Source organism: Pogoniulus pusillus, chromosome 35, assembly GCF_015220805.1.
Source record: "Pogoniulus pusillus isolate bPogPus1 chromosome 35, bPogPus1.pri, whole genome shotgun sequence".
NCBI lineage: Eukaryota > Metazoa > Chordata > Aves > Piciformes > Lybiidae > Pogoniulus > Pogoniulus pusillus.
The window spans coordinates 13,900,975-13,923,351 of NC_087298.1; the positions used below are offsets into that span (position 1 = coordinate 13,900,975).

Genomic DNA, 22,377 nt, shown 5'->3' on the forward strand with positions numbered 1-22,377 from the left:
CGAGGACCGACTTCCCCTCCCCTCCCCCCCTTACCCGGTCCGCATCATCCCCCCCAGCCTCTGCTTTAAGTGCTTCTATCAACAAGTGTAAGTGGCTGCGCTCTGTGGGGAGGGACGTGGGGGGAGATTCCCCGGGCCCAAATGGGGCTGGAGGCAGAGGTGACCCGCAGGTTAGCGGGGGACACAGCCCCCCTCCAGCTCCAGAATGCACCCCCTGGTCCCCATCAACCCCGCAGCAGGGTCACCTCCCCTGGGAACAGCCTGGCTCTCTCCTCCTAATGAGATAATTACGTCCTGCACCACAGCGAAAAACTCAGGGGCTGCTTCCCCTGGGCTTAGAGAGAAACCTCCCTAATGAAAACCAGCCGCCGGGAGAGGAAAAAGGAGCTTTTCCTCCTCAAAATTAGAGATACGCTTCGAGAGAGATGCTCGGACACGGGGAGGGGGCAGAGCCAGACACTGCGGCTGGGTGCCGGTGCCCGGCGAGGGCTGGGGACGATGGGCAGCGGTCGAGGAGGTTCTGCGTTCTTATTTCGCCCTGGTTGCAGTGTGCTCTCCCACCCGGGCACCTACGGACGGGCTGCGGGCACACAGAGCTCAACAGCCAGCCTCTGGGGAAGGTGCCCCCCTACCAGCCCCAGCACAGCCCGGGGGGGCAGACCCCTGCCCGGGTTATTTTCTCGTTTGTTGAAGCTTTTCTTGGTCTCTCATCCCCCCCAGCCCTGCAGCCCCTGGAGCCAGCCCGAGCTGCCAAATCTGATCTTCCTGACGGGGAAGCAGCTTCCCAGAGCTCTCCAGCTTGGAAGGGGTGCAGCTGAAGGCAGACTCTGGCTCTCTCCGACTCTGCGGGGGGCTCCGGGTGTGCAAACAAGGCAGCTCGGCCTCCCTTCCCCGTCCCGTTCTGCTCTGGGGTCCATTTATTTGCCCTCTTGGACCCGACTATTTGCCTTCGGGCTAATTTAGGAGTCCACTCCGGCGTCTGGTCCTGCCGTGTCAATCAGGGGCTGGTGTCACATCACGTTCTGCTCCTGCTTTCCCGGGGACTGCTCCCTAGGGATGGGTGTTTCACCCCTGCCCAGCACCCAGCCGGATGTGTCCCTGCTGTGCCGGGGCCATGCTTGCGCTGCGGTTTCACACCCAGCAAATTCACTGCAACGTGCCTTGACTCCCTCAGCCCTCCTGGCTGCCTCGTGCTTTTGGGGTGAGGTGTCCCCTCCTCTGGGAACCCAGAGCAGCCCTGTGCCAGCTCCTCCTCACCCCCATACCCACCTGATCCCACTTTCTTCCACCATGGCTGCAAGAATGGACACTTCCCGGAGTGAGGATCTCACCGTGTCCATGAAACACTGCCCAAGGGCCAACCTGGGGGACAGAGATGTCCATAGGTGTCCCCCACTGGGGGCACAGCCTGGCTGATCAGGGCCGGGGGAGCAGCAGGGCAGTGAGGGCCCCCATCCTTCCCCTGTCCTTCCCTCCCCCTTGGCTCAGAGGCTAGGAACATCTTGCTGTGATTATTTTGGAGGGGCCGTTGGTGTTGGCCCGTGAAGGAGTGAGGGCAGGAGGGGGAACAGAGCAGCCCCAGCCCCATTTATAACTCTCTTCCTCTTCCTCGTTTGGGGCCAGACCTCGGTGCTGAACTGTCTGGCTGCCGGGGCAGGGTGGCGTTGCCTCAGTCCGCAGCATTAAATAATTAAAGGGAGGGAATAATCACCAGTGAAGCCCCCTTGGGTTCGCACTTCCTCGGCCCTCTGATTGCTGAGATTTTTTTTGGGTGAAATATGACCTTTTTATTTTTTTAATGATCAAAGGGGATCAGAGTTCCAAAGGAAAGTTAAAGAAAGAGAGAGAGCGAAAATAGAGGGGGAACATATATATATGGGGGGGGAAAGAGAGAGAGAGGAGGTGGGAAAGATAGAGAGAAAAGAGAGAGAGGGGGGGAAAGATTGGAGGGGGAAGAGAGAGAGTGAGAAAAGAGGGGGGGAATCTAGAGAAAAAAGAGAGAGAGAAAAGAGAGTGGGGAAAAAGATAGGGGAAAGAGAGAGAGAGGAGAGAGAGGAGGGAAAAGATGAGGGGAAAAGAGAGAGTGAAAACAGAGAGGAAAAATATATAGGGGAGGAAAAGAGAGAGAGAGAGAGAGAGAGAGAGAGAGAGAGAAAGGAGAGGGGGGAAAAGAGAGGAAAAAAAGAGAGAGAGGGAAAAAGATGAGTGGGAACGGAGAGAGAAAAGAGAGGGGGGAAAAGAGAGAGTGGGGGAAAGGGGGAAAAGAGAGAGAGAAAAGAGAGAGGAGGTGGGAAAGATAGGGGGGGTAAAAAGAGAAACTGGGAGGAAAAAACCCCTAGAGGGCAGAGGTTTTCCTCTTCCCCATGGGAGCAGCCTGGCGAAGTTTCTTTAGGCACGCGAAGATTTACACACCTTTCCGCAGGGTGCCTTAAATTGCCCTCCGACTCTCCACACATCTCCGTGCGCAGAGCAGGAACAGTAAGTCATTGAGGAATGAACTGCCCTCGCAGGGCTAGCCCCTGTCGGCCCTTCAGAAGGGGAATGCCTTAATGACTTTTTTGAAGTAGAGGTCAGGCTTTGCTTTTTTTAAATAAAACAATCTGTATTAATGCAATTTCCTCTTTAGCTGCAGGATTTTGCCTGCCCTCTGCTTTTTTTTCCCCCCCCCTTTCAGCATCATTTTTTTCCTAAGCTCCACCAGCCCCACGGAGCAGCTGAAGTGGGACCTGGTTGTTTGAAACCCACTCTCTTGGTGCTTCCTAACTCCTTGTGCAAGCTCTTCTTTTTTAGGGGTTGCAAAATGTGTTTTAGGGACTTTAAACTGGGCCCCGGAGCTGGCAAGGTGGCTCTTGGCCAGGCCTGGTCTGGAGGTGAAGCCAAGCAGGTTTGCTTTTCCCAGTGCCAAGCAAGTGGGTTTTGCTGAGCTGGAGCTGTTGGGCTGCTGAAGCAGAGCAGCACCAACCTGGCAGGGCCATGCCAAGCCCCTTGGTGTGAAGAGCCACGTGGCCAGAGCCTGCCAGGTCGGCAAATTGGAGTCCTGGGATCAGTGTGATCCTGTTTGCCAGTCCCTCAGGCTTTTGGTGTCTGGGAGCTTTTTGGTAACCACACATTGTATCCTCCTGGGGGGCTCTTGGTGCTCCTCTCGTGCTGTGGTAACACCTCACACTTCCTCAGTGCTCAGCATGGCACAGATCTGGACGTGGTCTGCCAGCCCCAGCCCTTCTGCCCACCCTCAAATGGAGCTGGTGGATGTGGTGAGCTCAGTGGAGCATTCCTGGGGCACTGCTTGGGCTGGCACTGCTCCCGGTGGCACTCAGCTGCTCGTTCACCTGCCTATTCCCAGCACCTTTGCCAGTGGTGCAGAGAAACCAGGCTGGCTTCCCGCACCCCTGCAGCTGGAAGGGGTTTTCTTACTGTGCAGATGTTCCTCAGCTCCACTGTGGGGAGGATGTTTGGAGTAAGCAGATAGTGAAGAGCAGAGCATGGCAGATGGTGAAGGCTTGATGGTGTCTGGCTGGCTCTGGGGGCAGATGGTTGGGGGTCAGTCCCTTCTCTGGCACTGGGGGTCAGGGCTGCCTGCCCTCTCTGCTTAAACCAGAACTGTGCCCAGCCCCATGTCTTGCCCAGTGCTGGGGACCAGAGCATCCCCACCCTGCTCCCCAAGAGCATGAGGCTGGGCAGGGTCAGAGAAGCAGTGCCTGCAGGGTGACAGCTGGGGGGGCCTTGCTGGAGGAGTCCCCCCCCATGCCCAGCCCGCTGGTCCCGACAGGAATGGCCTTTATCCAGTGAGCAATTCTTCTTTTCCCATCCCTCCCTGCCAGGCCCCAAAGCACTGAGTGCCCTGGGCTGGCTCCTTGGCAGTGCTGGGTTAATGGAATGGCTGAACTCAAGCATCCTAACGCCAAAACGACTCCGTGGTTCTGTGATTCCTCTCCTCCTCTCCCTCCCAGCTCCCCCCAGTCCCTCCAGCTCCTTGTCTCTGTGGTCGGTGGCATCAAAACCACCCCAGCCAGGCTCTCGGTGAAGGTTTTTCTCCCAACCCTCTCATTCCCTCCGCTTCTGCCTCTTTCTTTTGCTTGCTTTCTCTCCCTCTCTTTCTTTCTCTGCCAGGAATCCCAGTCCCAGATGAACCAATACTCTGTGGCTCTGCTATTTCCCTTTATTCCCTCCCCCCCACCCCCTCTTCAGCAGCGAGATGGGAAAAGAGTGAACTAAAAAAAAAAAAGAAGAAGAAGAAAGAAAGAAAAAAATCAAAGCTGCACATATTGGATCCAGATGTGCTCACAGCCCTTTCCAGCGATTTAATTAAATTCCCCCAGACAGCCAGGAGGATTTCTTAATGATCAAATTTCCCTGGCTTTCCTCCTAAAATGCCCCTCTCCGCTGGCTGGCTGCGCTCTGGCTCCCTGATGGATCGCCAGCTCGCATTCTTCCCGCCCGCCCCGCCGGGGCCGTGGGGAGCACGGCGGGCAGAGCCCAGCTGTGCTCTCCGCCGGCACTCGGACACCCTGGGCTGAACACGTCCCTCTCTGCAAACGGGCTTTTTCACCCCAAAACCGGGGATGGGGAGTCCACCTCCCCACGGGCTGTGGCTTGTGGCACGACCCTGGCAGAACGCTCCTGTGCCCTGTCCCGCCCCAGCCTCTCTGCGCTGACGGCCAGGGAAGGTTTCCGCCCTCGGGTCTCCCTTCTTGACGTGTTCCAGGGCAAGTTTTGAGCTGATTTGCCTCACACTGCGCCCCCAGAGCCTGCTTCGCAGCCATGGGGGGACACAGCCAGGCTGCTGGGGCCCTCTGGAACACTCCCAGGTCTTCTCTCAGACCCGGAGCCGGCACGGCTGGGCCCGGAGGTGGCCGTGGGGAGTCCCACACTCGGCAGCCCTCCGTTGCCAGCCAACAGTGGGGAACGCAGGGGGCACTCCCCCGCAAGAACAGTGCCGCACAGCTGGGGACAGTGGCTGTGCCCGGTGCTGCCGCCCCAGCTGCAGAGGGTCCAGGGCTTTACATGGAGGGCTTGGGCTTTCCCCTGACGCGGAGGGTCCAAGGCTTGCCCAGGCGCCGGCAGCAGTGAGGAGGCAGCCATGGCTGGGGTGAGGGTCTCGACCGCCCAGCCCACCCCCTGTGCAGTCCCCTGTCCGCGCAGTGCCACTTGGAGCAGGCCCGGTACCGGGCGCCCGGGGGACTGGGGAGCTGGGCGGAATGACGTCACATGACCACACCCAGAGCCACACCCAGGCGTGCAGGGGCGGAGCGAGCACCGCGGGAGCGCGCAAGGTCTGCCCGTTCGCTGCGGGTAGTGTGGGGGCGGGCAGCGGGTGGCAGCACCGAGGGCTTGGCGCCGGGAGGGCTCCCCGAGGGTGTGCAGCAGGGGCGTGCACCGGAGGGGTTGCACCGAGATGTACCCCGGTAGGTTGCACGGGAGGTGTTCCCGGGGTGAGGGTTGTTACGGGGGTTGCACCGGGGTGTGTCCCGGAGGTGTATTTCACTGGAGGGGTTGCACCGGAGACGTGCAGCAGGAGGCTGGCGCCCAGGGGCGCAGCGGGTGCGTGTAGCATCGTTGGCCCCGGGAAAGGCTGCACCGAGGGGTGCAGCGCGGTCGGCTACCGGGAGCGTGCCGGAGAGAGTGTCCCGGGGAGGTGTCCGGGGGGGTGTCCCGAGGGGGTGTCCCGGGGGGGTGTCCCGGGGGGTGTCCCGGTGGGTGTCCCGGGGGGGTGTCCCGGTGGGTGTCCCGGTGGGTGTCCCGGGGGTTCCCGGTCCGTCCCTCCAGGCTCCTCCGCCCCTGCAGCGCCGCTCCCGTCCGCGTGCTGCCCCCTGCCGGCCGCGCGCTGCCCCGCCCGTGGGGTCCCGCCCCTCCCGTTCCTACCGGCTACTTCCGGTTCCGGCGGCAGCAGGACTAGGTGAGGGGCGGCGTGCGGCGGGGTTGGGTCCCGGTGGCAGCTCCGTGAGGTTCTTTGGGCCTCCGGTTCCCCGCCCGCGCGGCTTAGGAGTCTCTCGGGCGCTGCCGGTGGCTTGCCCGCGGTCAGGGGCTGCAGGACCCCCCCCGGGGGGTGCGGGGGGTGGCTGCCGCTGGGCCCCCCGCGGTTCTGGGCGCGGCGTTGAAGGGGCTCGGCCCCTCCCCGGGCGGTGCCGCGGTGCGGGCTCGGAGGCCCCCAGGCTGGTTCCAGTCTCCGGGGCTTACCGGGAGCGCTGTTCCGGCCCCGCTCTCGCCACAGCGGGCAGGGGGGCGCCGGCCGTAGGCACCCCGGAGTCCCCCGCTCCGCCGGCGCCCCAGCGGGGGGGCTTGTGGCAGCGCCTCCGCGGGCAGGGGGGCGCCGGGGCCGCGCTGTGCCCGCTCTGGCGGCGGCTGCGCCCCGATAACGCGGCCGCGGCTCTGCCCGCGGCAGATAATCCCCGCGCACCTCCGGCGGCGCTGGCAGGCGAAGCGGGGGGCGGCGCCGGTTAGAAATGCATGAGGAGGGAGGGGGCTGCGGGGCTTTGCGAAGGGAAAGCTGCTGAAAAGGCTTTTTGCTCTGGAAGGAGGGAAGGTCCCCCGGGGGAGCGGGCAGCGGCAGGGGCCGCCCGCCGGAGGCTGCCAGCGGGAGGAGCTCGGTGCCATGCTGGAGGCCCCTGGGCCGCTGTGCGGAGCAGAGCACGATGCCCTTCCTGCACGGCTTCCGCAGGATCATCTTCGAGTACCAGCCCCTGGTGGACGAGATCCTGGGGCTGCTGCCCGTGCCGGACGCGGAGCAGCAGAGCAGCCTGGAGAGGTAACAGCGCCGGGGCAGAGCGCTTTGGCGGGGCAGTGGTGGTTGGAGCTCAGCGGTGTGACCCACGTCGCAGATTGTATCAGGTCGGAAGGGATTCTCAGAGGGCATCTTGGCCACCCCCCTGCAGGCACAGGGACACCTCCAGCCAGAGCAGGCTGCCCAGGGACACATCCAGGCTGATCTTGAATGTCTCCTGGGTTGAGGCCTCAGCCACCTCCCTGGGCAGCCTGTGCCAGTCTCTCCCCACTCTCACTGTGCAGAGCTTCCTCCTGCTGCCCATCCTAACTCTGCCCTGCTCCAGTTCCAAACTATTGCCCCTCACCTGTCACCACAGCCTGTTCTGAACAGCCCTTCAGACACAGCCCTGGCTGGGAGCAAGGCCCTAGCTGGTCCCACAGCCTCCGCTCTGGCTGCTGGCCTTTGGGAAGGTGGGGATGGAGCAGAGCGAACCTGGGCTCTGTGTGCTCACCAGGAGCAGCCTAAATGGAGGCTCAGCTGTGCTCCTGCAGCTGTGTTGTGTAAGCTCACAGCCAACAGGTTACACCTGGTGGTTGCAACACAGGAGAGGACATCAGGGACTTTTCCTCCTGCTGCTGCTCTGAGCCTGGCACACCCCTGAGATGTGTGCCATTAGCTGGGTGACTGACTGGTTGTTTCTGTGCCCCTCCAGCCCTGCCTGTCTGGGCGGTGACCGGAGCCAGCTCTCTGCTGTCAGACAAGTCCTGGAGAGGGAGACCCACTCCCCGTTCTACCAGGAGGGTGTGAGCTACGCCCTGCTGAAGGTCACTGAGCTAGGGCTTGTCCCTGCTGCAGAAATCCTGCTGGAGTTTGGAGCTGACCTCAGCTTTGAAGGTAGGGCTGGGGGCTGGGGGCAAGGGGACTGGGCCTGGCCAAGGGCGAACCAGCACAGGTGCAGCACAGGAGGTTCCAGCTCAACACAAGGGGGAACTTCTTGACTGAGGGTCCCAAAGCACTGGCACAGGCTGCCCAGAGAGGTTGTGGAGTCTTCTTCTCTGGAGTCTTTCCAGCCCTGTCTGGATGTGTTCCTGTGTGCCCTGAGCTAGCTTGGATGGTCCTGCTCTGGCAGCAGGGTTGGACTCGATCTCTTTGGGTCCCTTCCACCCCCTGACATCTGTGAGCCTGTGACCCAGCTGGTGAGAAGCTGCTCTGGGAGGTGGTGATGGCTATCAAGCTGGGGCAGAGAGAGAGGTGGTGCCAGAGCAGAGCCCTGCTCCATGCTGGAACAGTGTGAGTGAGCCACGCGGGTGTGCCTTGTGCGGGCCCAGCCACGAGAATGGTCTGGGAGTACCCAGGGGCCTGGGGACAGACTTGCAGCTTTTGGGGATCCCTTGCAAAAGCAGGAGCTGGGCCACCTGTGCTAGCCCTGTGCTGTGTTGCCAGGGGAGCCCTGGAGCCTGCCTGACTGGGGGGTTTTGTGCTCAGATCCAGTCACCTACTACACCTCCCTGCACGTCGCGGTGCTGCGCAACCAGCCGGACATGGTGGAGCTGCTGGTGCGGCACGGTGCTGACATCAACCGCAGAGACCGGGTACGGCACAGCCCCCCCTGCCCCCTAAGCCTCCCTGAGACCCTTCTCCGGCGCCCTCCTGTGTCTGCAGCGCTCGGATGCTGTGGCAGAAGCTGGGGTTGGTTTTGGCACCGCTGGGCGGGAGGAGGCTGGGGCAGACTCAGCTCTGGTGTGGGCACATCGGGGAAGTCCCCTGCAGCTTCTGGGGCTCGTGGTTACTGTAACTCTTAGTGCTGGTTTCCTTTATCTCCTGTTGCTCCGCAGATCCATGAGAGCAGCCCCCTGGATCTGGCCAGCGAGGAGCCCGAGCGATTGCCCTGCCTGCAGAGGCTGCTGCAGCTGGGAGCTGATGTCAACGCTGCTGACAAAAACGGTCTGAATGCTCCTGGGGCGGGGGGGGGGCATGTTGGGTGTGCTGGGTGCCTGTGGCAGGCTGGAGGGGGCAGGTTGGGTGTGCTGGGTGCCTGTGGCAGCCTTGGGGGGGCAGGTTGGGTGAGGCTGCAGGCCTTCCCTGTCCTGTTTTCTCCTCATGCTTTGGCTGTTGGGGCAGGAGAGGGCTGGAAACAGCTCTGCATGGGTTGGGGCTGTACCTCCATGGCCCTGTGGTGCCTATGCACGCTAAAGCTCTCCTGTGGCACATGTACCTTCTGGTGCCACTACCCCCCTGGTGCATGCAGCCTGTGACTCTGTCCCCGCAGCTGTGCCACCATCACAGGGACAGCAGAGCCTACCAGGGGGTTCTCTGCCTGTGCTTGGCCATCTGGTTGCCAGGGTGCCTTGTTTTCCTTCCTTTGCCCCATGTCCCCTGACTGCCCTCTTGCTCCACTGCAGGCAAGACTGCCCTGCTGCACGCCCTGGCCAGCAGCGATGGTGTCCAGATCCACAACACCGACAGCATCCAGCTCCTCCTGGATGGAGGTGAGGGCAGCCCTCTCCCTGCCCAGGCACAGCAGCAGGCACTGCCCCTCTCGACCTCTGCCTCCTGGAGCCAGTGTAAAGCCCAGCAGTGCCAGCCAGTGCCGTTCTGGGGTGCCAGCTGCCTTCTGTCCCTTCCTCCAGGTGCAGATGTCGGGGCCACCACCAGAGATGGCGACACTGTCTTCACCTACGTCATCTTCCTGCTGGGGGAGATGGTCTGCAGCAGCGCGGAGGAGGCGCAGGACATCAGCCGCTTCTGCTTCCGCGTGACGCAGCTGCTGCTGGCCCACGGTGCCAACCCCAGCCAGTGCCCAGCCCCTGAGTCCCTCACCCACCTCTGCTTCAAAAGCTTCAAACGCCACTTCCCGCTGCTGCGTTTCCTGCTGGAGTCAGGAGCTGCCTACAACTGCTCCCTCCACGGTCCCTCCTGCTGGTCAGGCTTCCACATCGTGTTCGAGTGCCTCTGCTCACACCTCAGCGGCTCGGAGGACGACAGCTTCTCTGCAGAGCTCCTCCAGAAGGGGCAGACGCTGCTGGAGCTGATGATGAGCAGCTCCCAGGCCATCCAGCTGCCCAGCAACTTCGAAGTCAACACCAGCAGCTGCAGGTCCCATGGGGAGAAGATCAGGACTCTCTTCTGCTCCCTGAAGCAGCTGGAGCGCTCCCCACAGGCACTCAAACACCTCTGCAGGGTCTTCATCCGGCAGCGCCTTAAGCCTTGGCCAGTGGATGTCAAAATCAAGGCTCTACCTCTCCCCGACAGGCTGAAGTGGTACCTGCTCATCGACCACACTGCCGCTGCCCGTGAGGACCTCTGAGCCTCTGCTGCCTCTCCATCTGCCCGCCTGGTGGTCGTGCTGTGCCTACAGCCACCCAGTCTGTGCCCTGGGCCATTTCTTGCCCTGCAGGGCGTGGACTGGCCACATGCTGTCCCTCTGCCCACACGTGCCCAGAGTGCCCCTGTCTGCTGTGCTCGAGGGCTTCCATCTGGGCGTGATGCTGTGCACACATCTGGAGGTTGGTCACTCTGGCATGTTGTGGGACAGTGGGCAGAGCCCTGTGGATTCCCAGAGGTGCAGAGCCCCTGGCACTGGGGAGCAGGGTGCTGCTTTGTATGGACTCCAAGGCTCTGGTGGACAGGAGCAGGTGGGGCTGTTGGGGTGGTTGGACTGGATGCCAGGTCCAGGCTGGGTGATGCAGTGCCTTAGGCAAGCGATGGAGTCAGGAGATGCCTTGGGGTTCTGGGAGGTGTTACTGTGCCAAGAGGTGCTGGTATCCCTGTCTTGGCTTCCTGCTTGGAGCTGGAGGCAGGTCCAGCATCTCCATGTGGGTGCCTTCCTTGCTCATCCAGATGGGCAGGGCTGGCCATGGTGGGTGGCTGCTCAGCACCCCGAGATTCTGCTGGGAGCATCCCATCCTCCTGGCACAGAGCACCAGCCACAAAGGACGTCTCAGGTGCTGGACCCCAGGAGACACAAATGGATGTTTCTTGGCTTTGTGATTGTTCCCTGTGTGTGGAGGAGCAGGAGGCAGGAAACTGCTGAGTGCTTTGGGCCTCCCTTGGCTCCTTCCCTTGCTGACTGCTCCCAGGGCCTCGGTCTCCAGTGCCTCCTTCCCAGGAACGAGGAATTGCAGCACCACTCAGGCTTCTTTCCAAGCAGCTACTGGAAACTTCAAACTCAGGGGGTTGCCCTTGGAGGTGTCCATGTCCCAGCCTTGCCACATCTTCTGGCTCCCTCCTCTAGGCACCTGCTTCCTCGTGCTGTGCCAAAGACTGGCCACAGAGCTGAGCCCCCACTTTGTGCTGGTTTGGGTTTTTTTCACGGGGACAGGTGCAGGAGAGGATGGAAGCAGGAAAACTCTTCTGAGCAGGTACAGTTCATAGCAGGTGGGTCAGAGAAGGGTCTCCCTGCACTGCCCTCCTGGCAGCATCTCCCCTCTCCTGGGACTGATGTTTAATTAATAATGATGTGATCAGAACTCCCCTGGGGTCTGCAGGGGGGCAGTGAGCAATTAAATAAGGCCTTTTGCACCTAGGGGCTTGTTCCTCCTGGAGGAGAGGTGAGGAGGGGGAGTGAGCTCTCAGAGCCTGGGTGGAGGGAAGGCTGTGACTGAGGTCTGTGTGTGGGCTCTGCCACCTGGCAAGAAGCAGTGTCAGTGCTGGAGTTGGCACCAGCTGGGTGACTGTGGAGGGGGGCAAGGAGGAGGCTGGGGGTCAGAGGCAGCTTGGTGGGTTCCCAGTTAGCACCCAGAGCACAGCAGCTCCTCCTAAGGCTGAGCTCCCCCTGCCAGAGGAGAATGGGGAGGACTCAGGTTACAGCCACCTGCTCTGCTGCAGGGGGGGGGGCACTTGCTCATGGCCTTAAAGGAGAGGCCCCCACAACGCCTCAGAACGTGGTGGTGTTTCCCCAGCCCCCCTAGAGGGAAAGGGCAGAGGTTTCTCCAACTTGCCATGCCCAGAATGTTGCTGTCAGCAGCAGTGCTCAAGGGCAGGAATGAGCCAAGCATCCAAGCAAAGAAGGGAGCCCAGACCCTCGGAGCTGCTCTGAGCTCTCTCAGAGGAGCTCCAACATCCTGCAGGGGTCCTGTGCAATCACCGTCAGCAAACAGCAGTGCCCCCAGGAGGTGCCTCTTGCAGAGGAGCCCCTGAAGGGGGCACGGAGCCGGGGCCGTGCCCCACAAAGGCCAGGTGCAGAAGTGCCACAGCAGGAGAATGTATTTGGCAAACATCTCTTCACAAACAGCAGCAGCTTGGAAGACAAAGCCCTGGAGAGGGGGGGCGGGTGTCCCCCTCCCCAGCAGCTGCCCCCCCCCGCGAGCAAGGCAGGCTCCTGGCTCCAGCAGGAGCCCCTGTCCCGCCGGGCTCATCTCATGGCGAAGGTGTAGACATGGTAGATCTCGTCCGGGAAGTTCTCCTGGCGCTCCTCGGCCAGCAGCTGCAGCCCCGCGCTGCGGATCAGCCTGCGCACCACGGCCAGCTCCCGGCACACGCTGCTGTCCACATCGTCCATGATCACCCCCTCCTGGGCCATGTTGTCCTTGATCACCACGATGCCGTTGGGCCGCAGCCCGGCGCGGCACCGCCTCAGGAAGTCGGAGAGGTGATTGTCAGTCAGGTGTCCTGGAAGGGCAGAGCAGGGATTAGAGGGCATAGGGGTGACCAGCACAGAGTGGCACTCTGGGGTAGGACTTTCACCCACCCAGCCCCTTGCTGGGCTCTGAGCTGAGGGACCCCAGCCCAGTTCCTTCTCTGCATTTCCAGCTCTTGCCTCAGTAACAATCACATAAGCCCAGAGGAGGCACTGCAGGTGGCACTGGCCCTGAGGGGCAAAAAGGGAGCCCCCGGCCCTCTCTGCCACTGCAAAGGGCTTTGCTGGTGGGGAGGGATGGAGGCAGCTGGGGCTCAGTGGGAAGGATCTGCAGGAGCCCCGCTGCAGCACACTGGGAAAAGGTGAGAAAAGCCTTCCTTGAGCCACTGCACCTGCCTGGGGGTGTCCAACTTGTGCCATGGGCTCTGCCCCCTCCACACAACCCACACCTCTGCCCTGGCCTCTGAAGGCTCAGGAGGCAGGTGCCCAGTGCAGCCCCCAGCTGTGCTATGCTGCTCATCCCTCATGGAGCCCTCAAGCTGCCCTCCCCCGCGTGTGAGGAGCCCAGAGGAGGACAGGCTGGAAGCCCCCTGCAGTGAGCCTCACCAATGACCCACTGGATCCAGATGACGTCGTAGGAGTTCGGCTCGGGGCTGAAGTCCTGGAGGCCACAGCAGTAGTAGTTGCGCACTCGCCTGCCCTCCTCCCCCAGGAAGCTCCTGGCCTTGGTCAGGAAGTCCTCTGTCACGTCCACCATGTCCACTGTCTTGAAGAGGGGCAGCAGCAGCCTCTTGGTGATGCGGCCGATGCCCGCCCCGCAGTCCAGAGCGCGAGTGGTGCCCGTCCGGTTGGGGCCGTCCTGCAACGACAGCCACGAGGGGCTGGATGCCACCAGCTGGGCAGCCACGCGGGACAGGGCGTAGGGGCACCCACAGCAGGGCAGAGCTCTCCCAGTCCACATGCAGCAGAGGATCCCATGGAGCACCCGGGCTGGAAGAGCTGCCAGCTCTGTGCTGGGGAAGGGGCTTCGGGAGCGTGCCCCTGTGCCACCTACCCGCAGAAAGCGCTGCAGGAACTTCCTGGAGCTGTTGATGTCGATGCTGGAGATGTGCCCGTAGCCCCCCAGCATGCCATCCACCGTGGCTGGCACATCCTTCCAGTACTTCTCTGCCTTGGAGTAAAACTCACACTCGTCCTCCACCACCTCGCTCGTCATCGCTGCCCGCGCGGGACTGCTCCTCGGGGATAGCACAAACAGGGTCAGGGCCAGGAGAGCCACAGGCACCACCCCCTGGAGCTGGGCAGAGTCAGCTCCCTGAGTGCCCCAAGTTCTACCTCTCACCCCTTCCCCCTGCCCAGGGCCACTCCAAACCCCAAAAGCCTTCAGCTGAGAAGGGCCAAAGCTCTAACTCCTGGTGTCTTCTGGAGGCCCAGAGCCCTCCACGGCCTTGTTCAGCACTCGCCCAACTGGTTTATTTTTCTCAGGCTGCCTCCCCTTTTCCCCTGCCCTCAGATTCTACAGCTGTCCTTATCTGCCCTGGTGAGGCCACATCTGGAGTCCTGGGCCCAGTTCTGGGCTCCCTGGCTCAAGGAGGACAGAGACTTGCTGGAGAGGGTACAGCAAAGGACTGCAAAGCTGCTGAGGGGCCTGGGACAGCTCTGTGCTGGAGAAAGGCTGAGGCAGCTGGGGCTGTTTAGCCTGAAAAAGATCAGTCTGAGGGAGGATCTGGTCAGTGCTGATCAATACATCAAGGGTGGGCGTCAGCAGGCTGGGGCCAGGCTTTGCTCAGTGGTGCCCAGTGGCAGGACAAGGGCCAAGGGGCACAAACATCAGAAGTTCACCTGAACGTGAGGAGGAACTTCTGGAATTTAAGGGCGAGGGAGCCCTGGAGCAGGCTGCCCAGAGAGGTGCTGGAATCTCCATCTCTGGAGACATTCCAGCCTTGCCTGGATGTGTTCCTGGGTGACCTTCTCTAGATGACCCTGGCTTGGCAGGGGGTTGGACTCAATCTCCAGAAGTGCCTTCCAAGCCCTAGCATGCTGTGGTCTGTGGTGACAGCCCCATCAGTCACCTCCAATTACACCCTCCCTTGCTAAAAGTTACCCCAAGCAGCTCTCTGAGGAGTGCAAATCTGAGTTGTGGCCCCAGGTTCAGTGTGCTTGCAAGGCAGCAAAGTCAGGCTGCAGTCAGCAATGCCAGCTGTAGCCCCCCTCCAGGCACCCCATAATTCACCCCCCTGTGCAGCCGATTAACTGCACCGGGGATTAGAATCTGGATTTGAGGTGGCCAAAGGGGAAATGTGAGGACTTCACCTCCACAGGTGGAAATCGTATCTGGACCTCAGCACCTGAACCTGCTGGCAATGTCCCTTCAGACACAAAGGCTTTGCCAGGGCAGCTGGGCAGGTCTGGGAGCCCTGGGTGGCCCTGCACAGCCTGGGGACAGAGCTGGGGACGCAGCATCTCACCTCAGCTCACCGGGGGAGGTCCAGCTTGGCTCGGTGAGGCCGGGAGCCGCTCTGCGCCGGGAGCTGCGGGACGGACAGGTGGGAGTTCAGTCCCAGATCGCCGCTTCAGCCCCCCCCGGGACAGCCACGGCCACCGGCAGCCAGAGGTGAGAGCCACCCCCACCCCGTGAGCACCTTCCTGGGGCATCTGGGGTGCAGGAGCTGCTGCTGCCCCACGGCTCTGAGTGGGCAGGAGGCTGAGCATTAGAGGTGTCTGGCCCCACTTTTAGCAGCACTGCTGCCTGACCCCCTTCGTTGGGACCCCAATTTGCCCACCCCCAGCAGTGTCACCGCTTCCCTACCCCCACATCTGAGCGGGTGATGCCCTGGCGACGCTTTCCAGGCTGCCACAGGCCACTGGCAGGGGCGGAGTGCCCAGCGAGGCGACACAGCGCAGCGGTGCAGACCCAGCGCCGGCATCTCCCCCTGCCCTCTGAGGCCCCGAAGGGCAGCAGCTCCCGGCTGCCAGGGGCAGGTGCTCGCTTCTGCGGGGGGTTTCATCCCCTCTGTGGGGTCCACTCCCCCACCCCGGGGCTGTTGGCAGTCTGGGGGGCGGTAGGGAAGGAGTTGCACGGGCTGGGAGGGCTCCCCAGAAGGCCTGCACTGCCTCGGGGGGCACCTCCAAGGGCGGAGAGGGGTTCAGCAGCCCTGCCCGTGGGGGTGCGAGGGGCCGATTCTGGTCCAAGGCCTAACCCAGCCGTTTCCCGGTGCGCCCGGCCTGGGGCTGAGGACCCTCCCGGGCTGCGGTGTGAGCCCTCCCCGGGAGCCCCGCAGGCCGCAGCTCTGCCCGCCGGGGAAGTCCGGGTCCGGCCCCGGCAGCTTCTCCGGTCCCCCTCCCCGTTGCTTGCAGGCACAAGCAGAGGAGCAGCCCGGAGGCTGGGGAGTGCCTGGTCCTGCCGCGACCCCCGAGGCCCCCTCCCCGTTGCCCCCCCGGTTACCTCCGCCGGCGGCCGCGCTCCGTGTGGCCCCGCCCCAGCTGTGACGGGCGGCTGAAGACACCAATCAGATGGCAGCGCTGGCAGTGACGTCAGCGAGCAGTCAGCGCGGGGGGCGGGACTTTCTCCGTGCCCTACTGGCCGTGTCCGCTGGGGGGCAGCATAGAGAGGGGGCGCTGGGACAGGCTGGGGCGCCCTGGGACGGGCTGCAAGGGGAGTGGGGCGCACTAGGGGGTCACTGAGGCAGGCGAGGGCGGACTGGGGGGCACTGGGGCAGACTGGGGGGCACTGAGGAGCCCTGGGACAGGCTGGAGGGGACTAAGGACTCTGACAGATAGATGGCCGCAGAGCCACGGCGGAGCGGCATGAGGCTGCACGGGCAGGGCGGCGGGCTCGAGGTGAGCGGCACCGGGCAGCCGAGGCGCTGTTGGGATCGGGCTGCCTGTCTGCACCCCCTACCCCGGCCCGTGCCTCCAGCTGCAGCTGTCCCGCCGTTGTCCTTGTCCCGTCACGGTCCCGGTGCGCTCCCGCCGGTTCCCTCAGTGTCCACGCGGGGGCGCTGTTGTCCTGCCGGTGCACTGCCGCCGCAGCCACAACTTCTGTGCGCCGGGGAGGGGGAATAGGACCCGCACCGCCCCCTGCGCCCACACAGCACTGTGCCTGTCACGGCAGTTACCCCTGCACTTATTACCATGCCCACCCCTGTACGCACTCCTCTGCTCACCCCAGCGCCCGCTCCGCACTCACCCCACCCACCCCATCCCGCTGTCAGGGGATGCTGAAGGCTGCCGGGCTCATCACAGCCGTGCCCTCCCTGTGTCATTGGCACCGTACCCTTTGGGGTCACTGCCACCCTTCCACCTTCCTTGGCGAAGGTTGGAGAACCGTGGGGTGACAGCACCATCGCCTCCCCTCAGCTCCAGCCACCTACATCCCTCCCTACCACCAGAACCCTTCATGGTGGCAGGGAGGTGACAGTGTTCCTGTGCCCACTATGATGCTAAGGCTCCCCTTTGGCCCCTCAGGAGGGCTTTGACTGGGGCCAATGCCACCTGCAGTGTGCCCCTTGGGTTTATGTTATCGTTGTCACTAAGGGCAGAGCCTGCACCTGGAAATGAAGAGTGAAGGAACTGGGTTGGTGCCCCTCAGCTCACCATGCTCCTGAGCCCAGCTAAGGGCCAAGGCTGGAGATGAAAGTCTCCCCATGGAGGACACCTTTTTGAGCGCCACTCTGCTGGTGACAGGTCCAACCTTGGGCTCAGTTTGTGCCAAGCCAACTCTGCAAATCCATGTGGCAGTGGCGGCAGCAGCAGCTCTGGCCACGCCGCAGAGCCGCCTGCTCCCCTCCCCGCGGCCGCTGCTGCTGGGAAATGCTTCTCCTCTGCCCACTTTCAGTCTTGTCACTGGGTCACTCCTGGTGTGACGAGACAGAGCCCACTCAGCCCCCACCCCCGGCCCGGCTGTTTCCCTTCACCCTCTCCTCCCACTCGCTCGCCGCGGCTCCGGGCAATCACCGGCGCCGCCGGCGTGCCTCAGGAGTAGGGGGGTTTGAATTCTTTTCCCCAGGTGCTTAATCACCCTTATTACCCTTTTCTGATTAATTAATTCTAATTAATTTTGCACTATCAATTTGGCGGAGAGGTGACCAGGCTGGCACATGTTGTTGCAGGTGATTTGCAAAGCAGGTCCTGCCGCTGGCACAGCTCTTCCCCTGGTGGCGACTGACCCAGGTCCCGCCGGGCACCTGCTGCCCCCTTTGCTGCCGTTAACAGCAATTAACAGAGCAACGAAGCTCCACGGCCCAGGGCAGAGCCCAGAGGTGGTTTGCTGGGACCCAGATAGGATGTTCCCACCTACTTGGCCCTGCCAAGTAGGCAGGGTTTGACCCTGGCCAAACCTGCCCCATCCACATCCACCCTGCTCCTTCAGCTGCCTCCATGCCGTGGTCAAGGCTTGGGAAGCCAAAATGAATTAGGTCAGGGCTCTGCCAAGAGCCACCGAGGCGCCCTGAGGGGTGGCACAGATGTGGGTCTCTTGGCACTGGCCATGCTCTCTTCCAGCACTGGTGCCACCAGCCCTCTGCTGGGTACTGGTGCAGGATGCATCCTACAACACCCAGGGCCTTTGGAGCCAAACCCCAAAGTGGTTTGGGTGATCCTGCCCTCAAAACAAGCCCAGGTGTCCTGGGGCCCGGGGCCAGCACCACTTCCTTGTTTGTCCCAAAAGCAAACCCAGAGCCCCAGGGCCCATCAAGGCGAGGGAATGGGGGGTGGGAGGGTGCCATGCTCATCCCCAGGAGGCTTGTCAGGGTGTCCCATGTCCCTGTCACCTATCGTTGTCCCCAAATGATGCCTGTCAGGCAACCCAGCATGGCTTGGGCCATGCCACCCCACTGCCTTGGCTGCTGGCTCTTCCTGGCAGGCTGAGGCACCCCCACAGGCACTGTTGGAACCCCTCAGCAGTACAGAAAAGGGTGCCCCAGACAGGCCACTGGAACTGTGTGCTGGAGGTGCTGGGTGGCAGAGAGCAGAGTGTGTGCAAATGTGTGTGGAAGCATCCTCTGCACCCTGTGCAGAGTCAGGTGTGGAAGAGCTGCGAGGGACTTCTGGCAGGGGCTTGTAGTGATAGGATGGGAGGGAACAGACTGAATCTGGAAGAGGGGAGATTTAGGCTGGAGATGAGGAAGAAGTTCTATACAGTGAGGCTGGGGAGACACTGGCACAGGTTGCCCAGGAAGGTTGTGGATGCCTCCTCCCTGGCAGTGTTCATGGCCAGGCTGGACAGGGAGCAACCGGACCTAGAGTGAGGTGCCCCTGCCCACTGCAGGGGGCTGGAACTGGGTGACCCTTAAGGTCCTTTCTAACCCACTCCAGTCTGTGGATCTGTGGTTCTCTGGGTGTGTAGACACAGCTCTGCAGTGCAAAGTGACCACTGAGAGCTGTGTGTGCACAGAGCTGTGCACACAGCAGTTCTTGCACACCAGACACACACCTGTGGGTATGCACCAAGGGGGCACAGGGCCCTGCATGTACAGACAACTACAGAGCTGAGTGCCCCTGGGCGAGGGCAGATGTGGCACAGATAGTGAGCTGATAGTCTGTGCCTGTCTGTGTGGGACGTGGTGTGGGCACAGTGAACCTGTCCTGGCTTCATGGACAGTTTGGGGCAGAGAGGAAGAGGAGGAGGGAGAAGATGGAGAGAAGGAAGATGATGAAGAGGAGACACAGCCTGTTGGTGCTCATGGGCCATAACTCTGCACATCTCACTGCCATGGGGGCTTTCTTCACCTCCTCACTCTCCGGAGTCCCCTCTCAACCCTTCAGCTATGCCAAGCTCTTGAGGTAAGGATCCCCAGGCAGGGGAATGAGGGACTTGACTTTTCCAAAGAGAAGTCCTTCTGCAAGGCATGGCCCTGCACCTGCTCATCCCCCATGACCCACATCAATCTGACCCAGGCTTTGCAAAACCTCCTGGGAGTTGTCAGCAGGGAGAGCTGAGCTGATGTGGCACAGTGAGGTGCTGCTGGGGTGCCAGCCCTGAGCCCCTGGCACGGCCGATGCCACGCTCGGCGGCAGCAAGCCAGCTTCTCCTTGCAGTCTGAGTGATGATTTGGCCCCTGTGAACCCCCCCGGCTGTAAATCCTGGCACAGACCAGCCTCAAACATTTGTTTCAGGCAGCACAATTTGTGTCAGCCCAGCATTAGCATTTACACTCCTCTTAATTAATGCTTGTTAGGCTGAGACTAAAAACAAAGTGCTTGGCTGCTGGGCTCAGCTTCGCCCCACCAGCGGCAGCGCTGGGCTGGGCTCAGCACCGGGCTGCTGCCTTCTCCACAGGCAGGGCAAACCAGGGCTGTGCTGCAGCAGGAACCCTGCTTCAGCCAAATCCTCCTCTTTCTGCACAGCCCTGGGGCACAAACCCAGCAGCTGAGGGCGTGAGGCTCACCCTCTCCTCTGCTCCTGCCTGGGCACAGCTGTGGGGCAACAGGGGCGAGCTGTGGGGTGACAGGGGTGAGCTGTGGAGCAACAGGAGTGAGCTGTGGGGTGACAGGGGCGAGCTGTGGGGTGACAGGGACAGCAGTGCACAAGGCCTTAACCTTTCTTTTGCGTTCCAGCTTCTGAACTTGTTTTTCTTCTTCCCTGCCAGGGCTGGCCCAGCTCCGTTTCATTTCCCACTGGGAGCTGAGTTCGTTTCCCAGGCAGGGCACCCTGGGAGGGCTCAGGGCCAGGAAGGGAATGGTCAGGCACGGGAGGTGCAGGTGGGCTTCTGTGCCCTCACACAGGCACCGCCACCAGGCAGCAGCTGTGGCCAACCCCCTTTCCCACCAGCATCCCTTTGGATGCAGAGCTGGTGGCTGCACGTGGGGGTTACTGATGCTGGGAGCCAGCAGGCCCTGAAACAGTGAGAAAGGGCTCTGGGGAAAGCCCAGGGGTGAGCCCAGCCAGCTGTGGGCAGTGCTGCTCCCCACCAGGCACCAGGGCTCCTCCTTTACAACTGCCTGAGCTCTTGGGGCCCTGTCAGACCCCAGCTGAAGGCTCAGCATGGGGACCTGCAGCACTCAGCCCCATCCTGCACACTTAACCTCTGCTGTTGAAGCCCCAAATGCCACTGATGAACATCAAATTGGGCACCACCAAACCCACCCCAGAAGCTCTGGAGCCACAGCTCCACCACAGACACCCTCCAGGGTTGGGTCTGCCCAGGCTTTGCTCCTGCTTGTCTCCAAAAGCCCCCAGATGCATTCAGCCATCAGCTCCCTGCACCCAGTACCTGTGCTGCAGCCCATGAGCAGCATCAGGCCCAGAGGGAATGGACCAGTCCAGAGCATCCCAGCTCGGAGGGGCTGATGTTCTCCTCTGGTGCCTTCACTTCACCCAGCTCTACCTGGCCAGAGGGCCAGTTGGGGCACCCAGGACTGGGAGCTTCATTTCACTGCCAAAGATTCAGGAAGTGAAATGCTGAAGACGTTTTTAAGTGAATGCATGAATGAATGAATGAATTAACCAGGTTGGGCTTGGGCCTTGCCAGTCTCCTCCCCCTGTGCTCTCTGGTGGGGATGGCTCTGGAGGTCCTCCCGGGGAGGGGAAGGCAGAGGCTGGGCAGTGCCATGGGGTGCAGGAGCTGCTGCTTTGCAGAGGAGGGCCAGGCTGGGAGGAGGCTGGGAGCTGCTGCAGGGTCCAGCCCTGCCAGAGCTGGAAGCCTCCCGTGGAGCCCGGGAAGTCCCGCGGGAGGGGAGTGACTCCAGCATTCCCAGGGCGGCTCTGAGGGCACATGGGGACTTTCCACGGTTTGCAGTCACTGTGGGCACGCTGGATGGCACTGAGGGCTGCAGGGCTCTGCAACAGGGCCACAGCAGAGCCTCCAAGGTCCGTTCTGGGGTTGGGGCTGCAGCAGTACAGGGGGGGACAGCTATGGGTAGGACCCCCTTAGTGCCCTGCTTTCTGAACCCCACCTTCCTGCTCCCCTGGACTGTGCCTCCAGCCATGCCCCCTCCCTGGCTGTGATTTCATTCTGCTCTGGGCTGCTTCCCTCCCTCCATCCTCCTCCCTCGCTCACTGCTGCCAAGTCTGCAGGTTCCTGCTGTGACCTTGAGCTGGTTTCTGGAGCTAGTTGTGGGCTTCTTAAAGGAGCCGTGGGGGCTCCCACCACCTCCCTCCTGTTATGCCAAGCCTCCCCCAGCCACATACTGGGACCCCAGGAATGAGGAGAATGAGGAGGAAGGGCAGGAGAATCCCCCAAGGGCACAAAAAGTGGGAGGTGCTGGAAGTGGCCAATTCCCTGGCCACAGAGCCACATTTTGGCCACACTCATCACCAGCCAGGGCCAAATAGCCACTGCAAGGGGGTCCCTGGCCACCAGACCAAGGGGAGGAGTGGGCAAAGCCCCTCTTGCACCTGGTACCCAGAGCTGGTGGTGGCATGGGGAGGGGGAGCTGGTCAATAGCAGGAGGTTGTTGGGCTGAGTGGGTTGGTGACCCTCACTGGCACTGTGGTGGCCCTCGAAGCCCCACAGCCTGCAATGGCAGGGACATCTTGAAGGTGCCAGCTGCTGCCAGCTCCTCTCCAAAGCCAAGCTGAGGGCCAACAACAGCCTCTCCACCATGGAGACCTGCAGGGGACAGCCTGTGGGCAGGAGCACAGGTGTGTGTGTGAGGACGAGCACTGCCTGGAGCCTCAGCAGGGCAGAACTCCCCACACTGCCCTCACCCCCATTCCTAGAGGCCCCTCTGACCCACCCGGGAATGTTCTCCTCAGGGTTAAACCCTGCATGTGGTGTGCTGGGGGCTGGGGGAATCAGACCCTGGCCTGAGACTGAGAAGCTGAAAAGCATCTCAAAGGGCTAACAGCTCTGGGTTGGATGTGCCAATGGAGCCTCCACTCCTGGGAGCAGAGGTGCCCCAGTGCCCATGCCATGGAGGTTTTAAGCCATGGCTTAGCTAAGCTAGACAAGCTGAGGCATCAGCTTTGCTTGGCCAGCCCAGGATGTACCACAAGCTCCATCACCTGGAGAGGATTCCAATCCAGAGATGCATTCTAGGCAAGCAACAAAACTTGGACATGATGCAGGCAGGGATTGGTGCTCCACAGGGAAGGTGGAGTATGATTCATGGAGATACTCTCAGAGGACCAGGGAATGGGGTCCTGCCTGGGGCA

General features: G+C 61.9%; 2 protein-coding genes across 6 annotated transcripts; one reads left to right on the forward strand and one right to left on the reverse strand.

Annotated features, from left to right (window-relative positions):
* The first annotated feature begins 5,216 nt into the window (after nt 1-5,216).
* Nucleotides 5,217-11,228, forward strand: ASB6 (ankyrin repeat and SOCS box containing 6). 3 transcript variants are annotated; one of them, XM_064171233.1, is made up of 7 exons: nt 5,217-5,273; nt 6,516-6,745; nt 7,416-7,597; nt 8,189-8,295; nt 8,539-8,647; nt 9,106-9,192; nt 9,334-11,228. In XM_064171233.1, the coding sequence occupies exons 2-7, from the start codon at nt 6,633-6,635 to the stop codon at nt 10,008-10,010; spliced, it is 1,275 nt and encodes a 424-aa protein (XP_064027303.1). In that variant the 5' UTR covers nt 5,217-5,273; nt 6,516-6,632; the 3' UTR covers nt 10,011-11,228. The 3 variants fall into 3 exon arrangements, with proteins under 3 accessions (XP_064027303.1, XP_064027305.1, XP_064027304.1); XM_064171235.1 differs by lacking the exon at nt 5,217-5,273 and adding an exon at nt 5,330-5,405; XM_064171234.1 differs by lacking the exon at nt 5,217-5,273 and adding an exon at nt 5,878-5,896.
* A 662-nt stretch (nt 11,229-11,890) lies between these two features.
* NTMT1 (N-terminal Xaa-Pro-Lys N-methyltransferase 1) lies at nt 11,891-15,811 on the reverse strand. Of its 3 annotated transcripts, none has more exons than XM_064171250.1 (5): nt 15,727-15,811; nt 14,750-14,812; nt 13,336-13,513; nt 12,888-13,140; nt 11,891-12,313 (listed from the first exon to the last, which is right to left on the reverse strand). In XM_064171250.1, exons 3-5 carry the CDS (start codon nt 13,495-13,497, stop codon nt 12,057-12,059), a joined length of 672 nt encoding a protein of 223 aa, XP_064027320.1. In that variant the 5' UTR covers nt 13,498-13,513; nt 14,750-14,812; nt 15,727-15,811; the 3' UTR covers nt 11,891-12,056. The 3 variants fall into 3 exon arrangements, with proteins under 3 accessions (XP_064027320.1, XP_064027323.1, XP_064027322.1); XM_064171253.1 differs by having other exon boundaries at nt 13,336-13,516; XM_064171252.1 differs by having other exon boundaries at nt 13,336-13,519.
* Nucleotides 15,812-22,377: the final 6,566 nt, after the last annotated feature.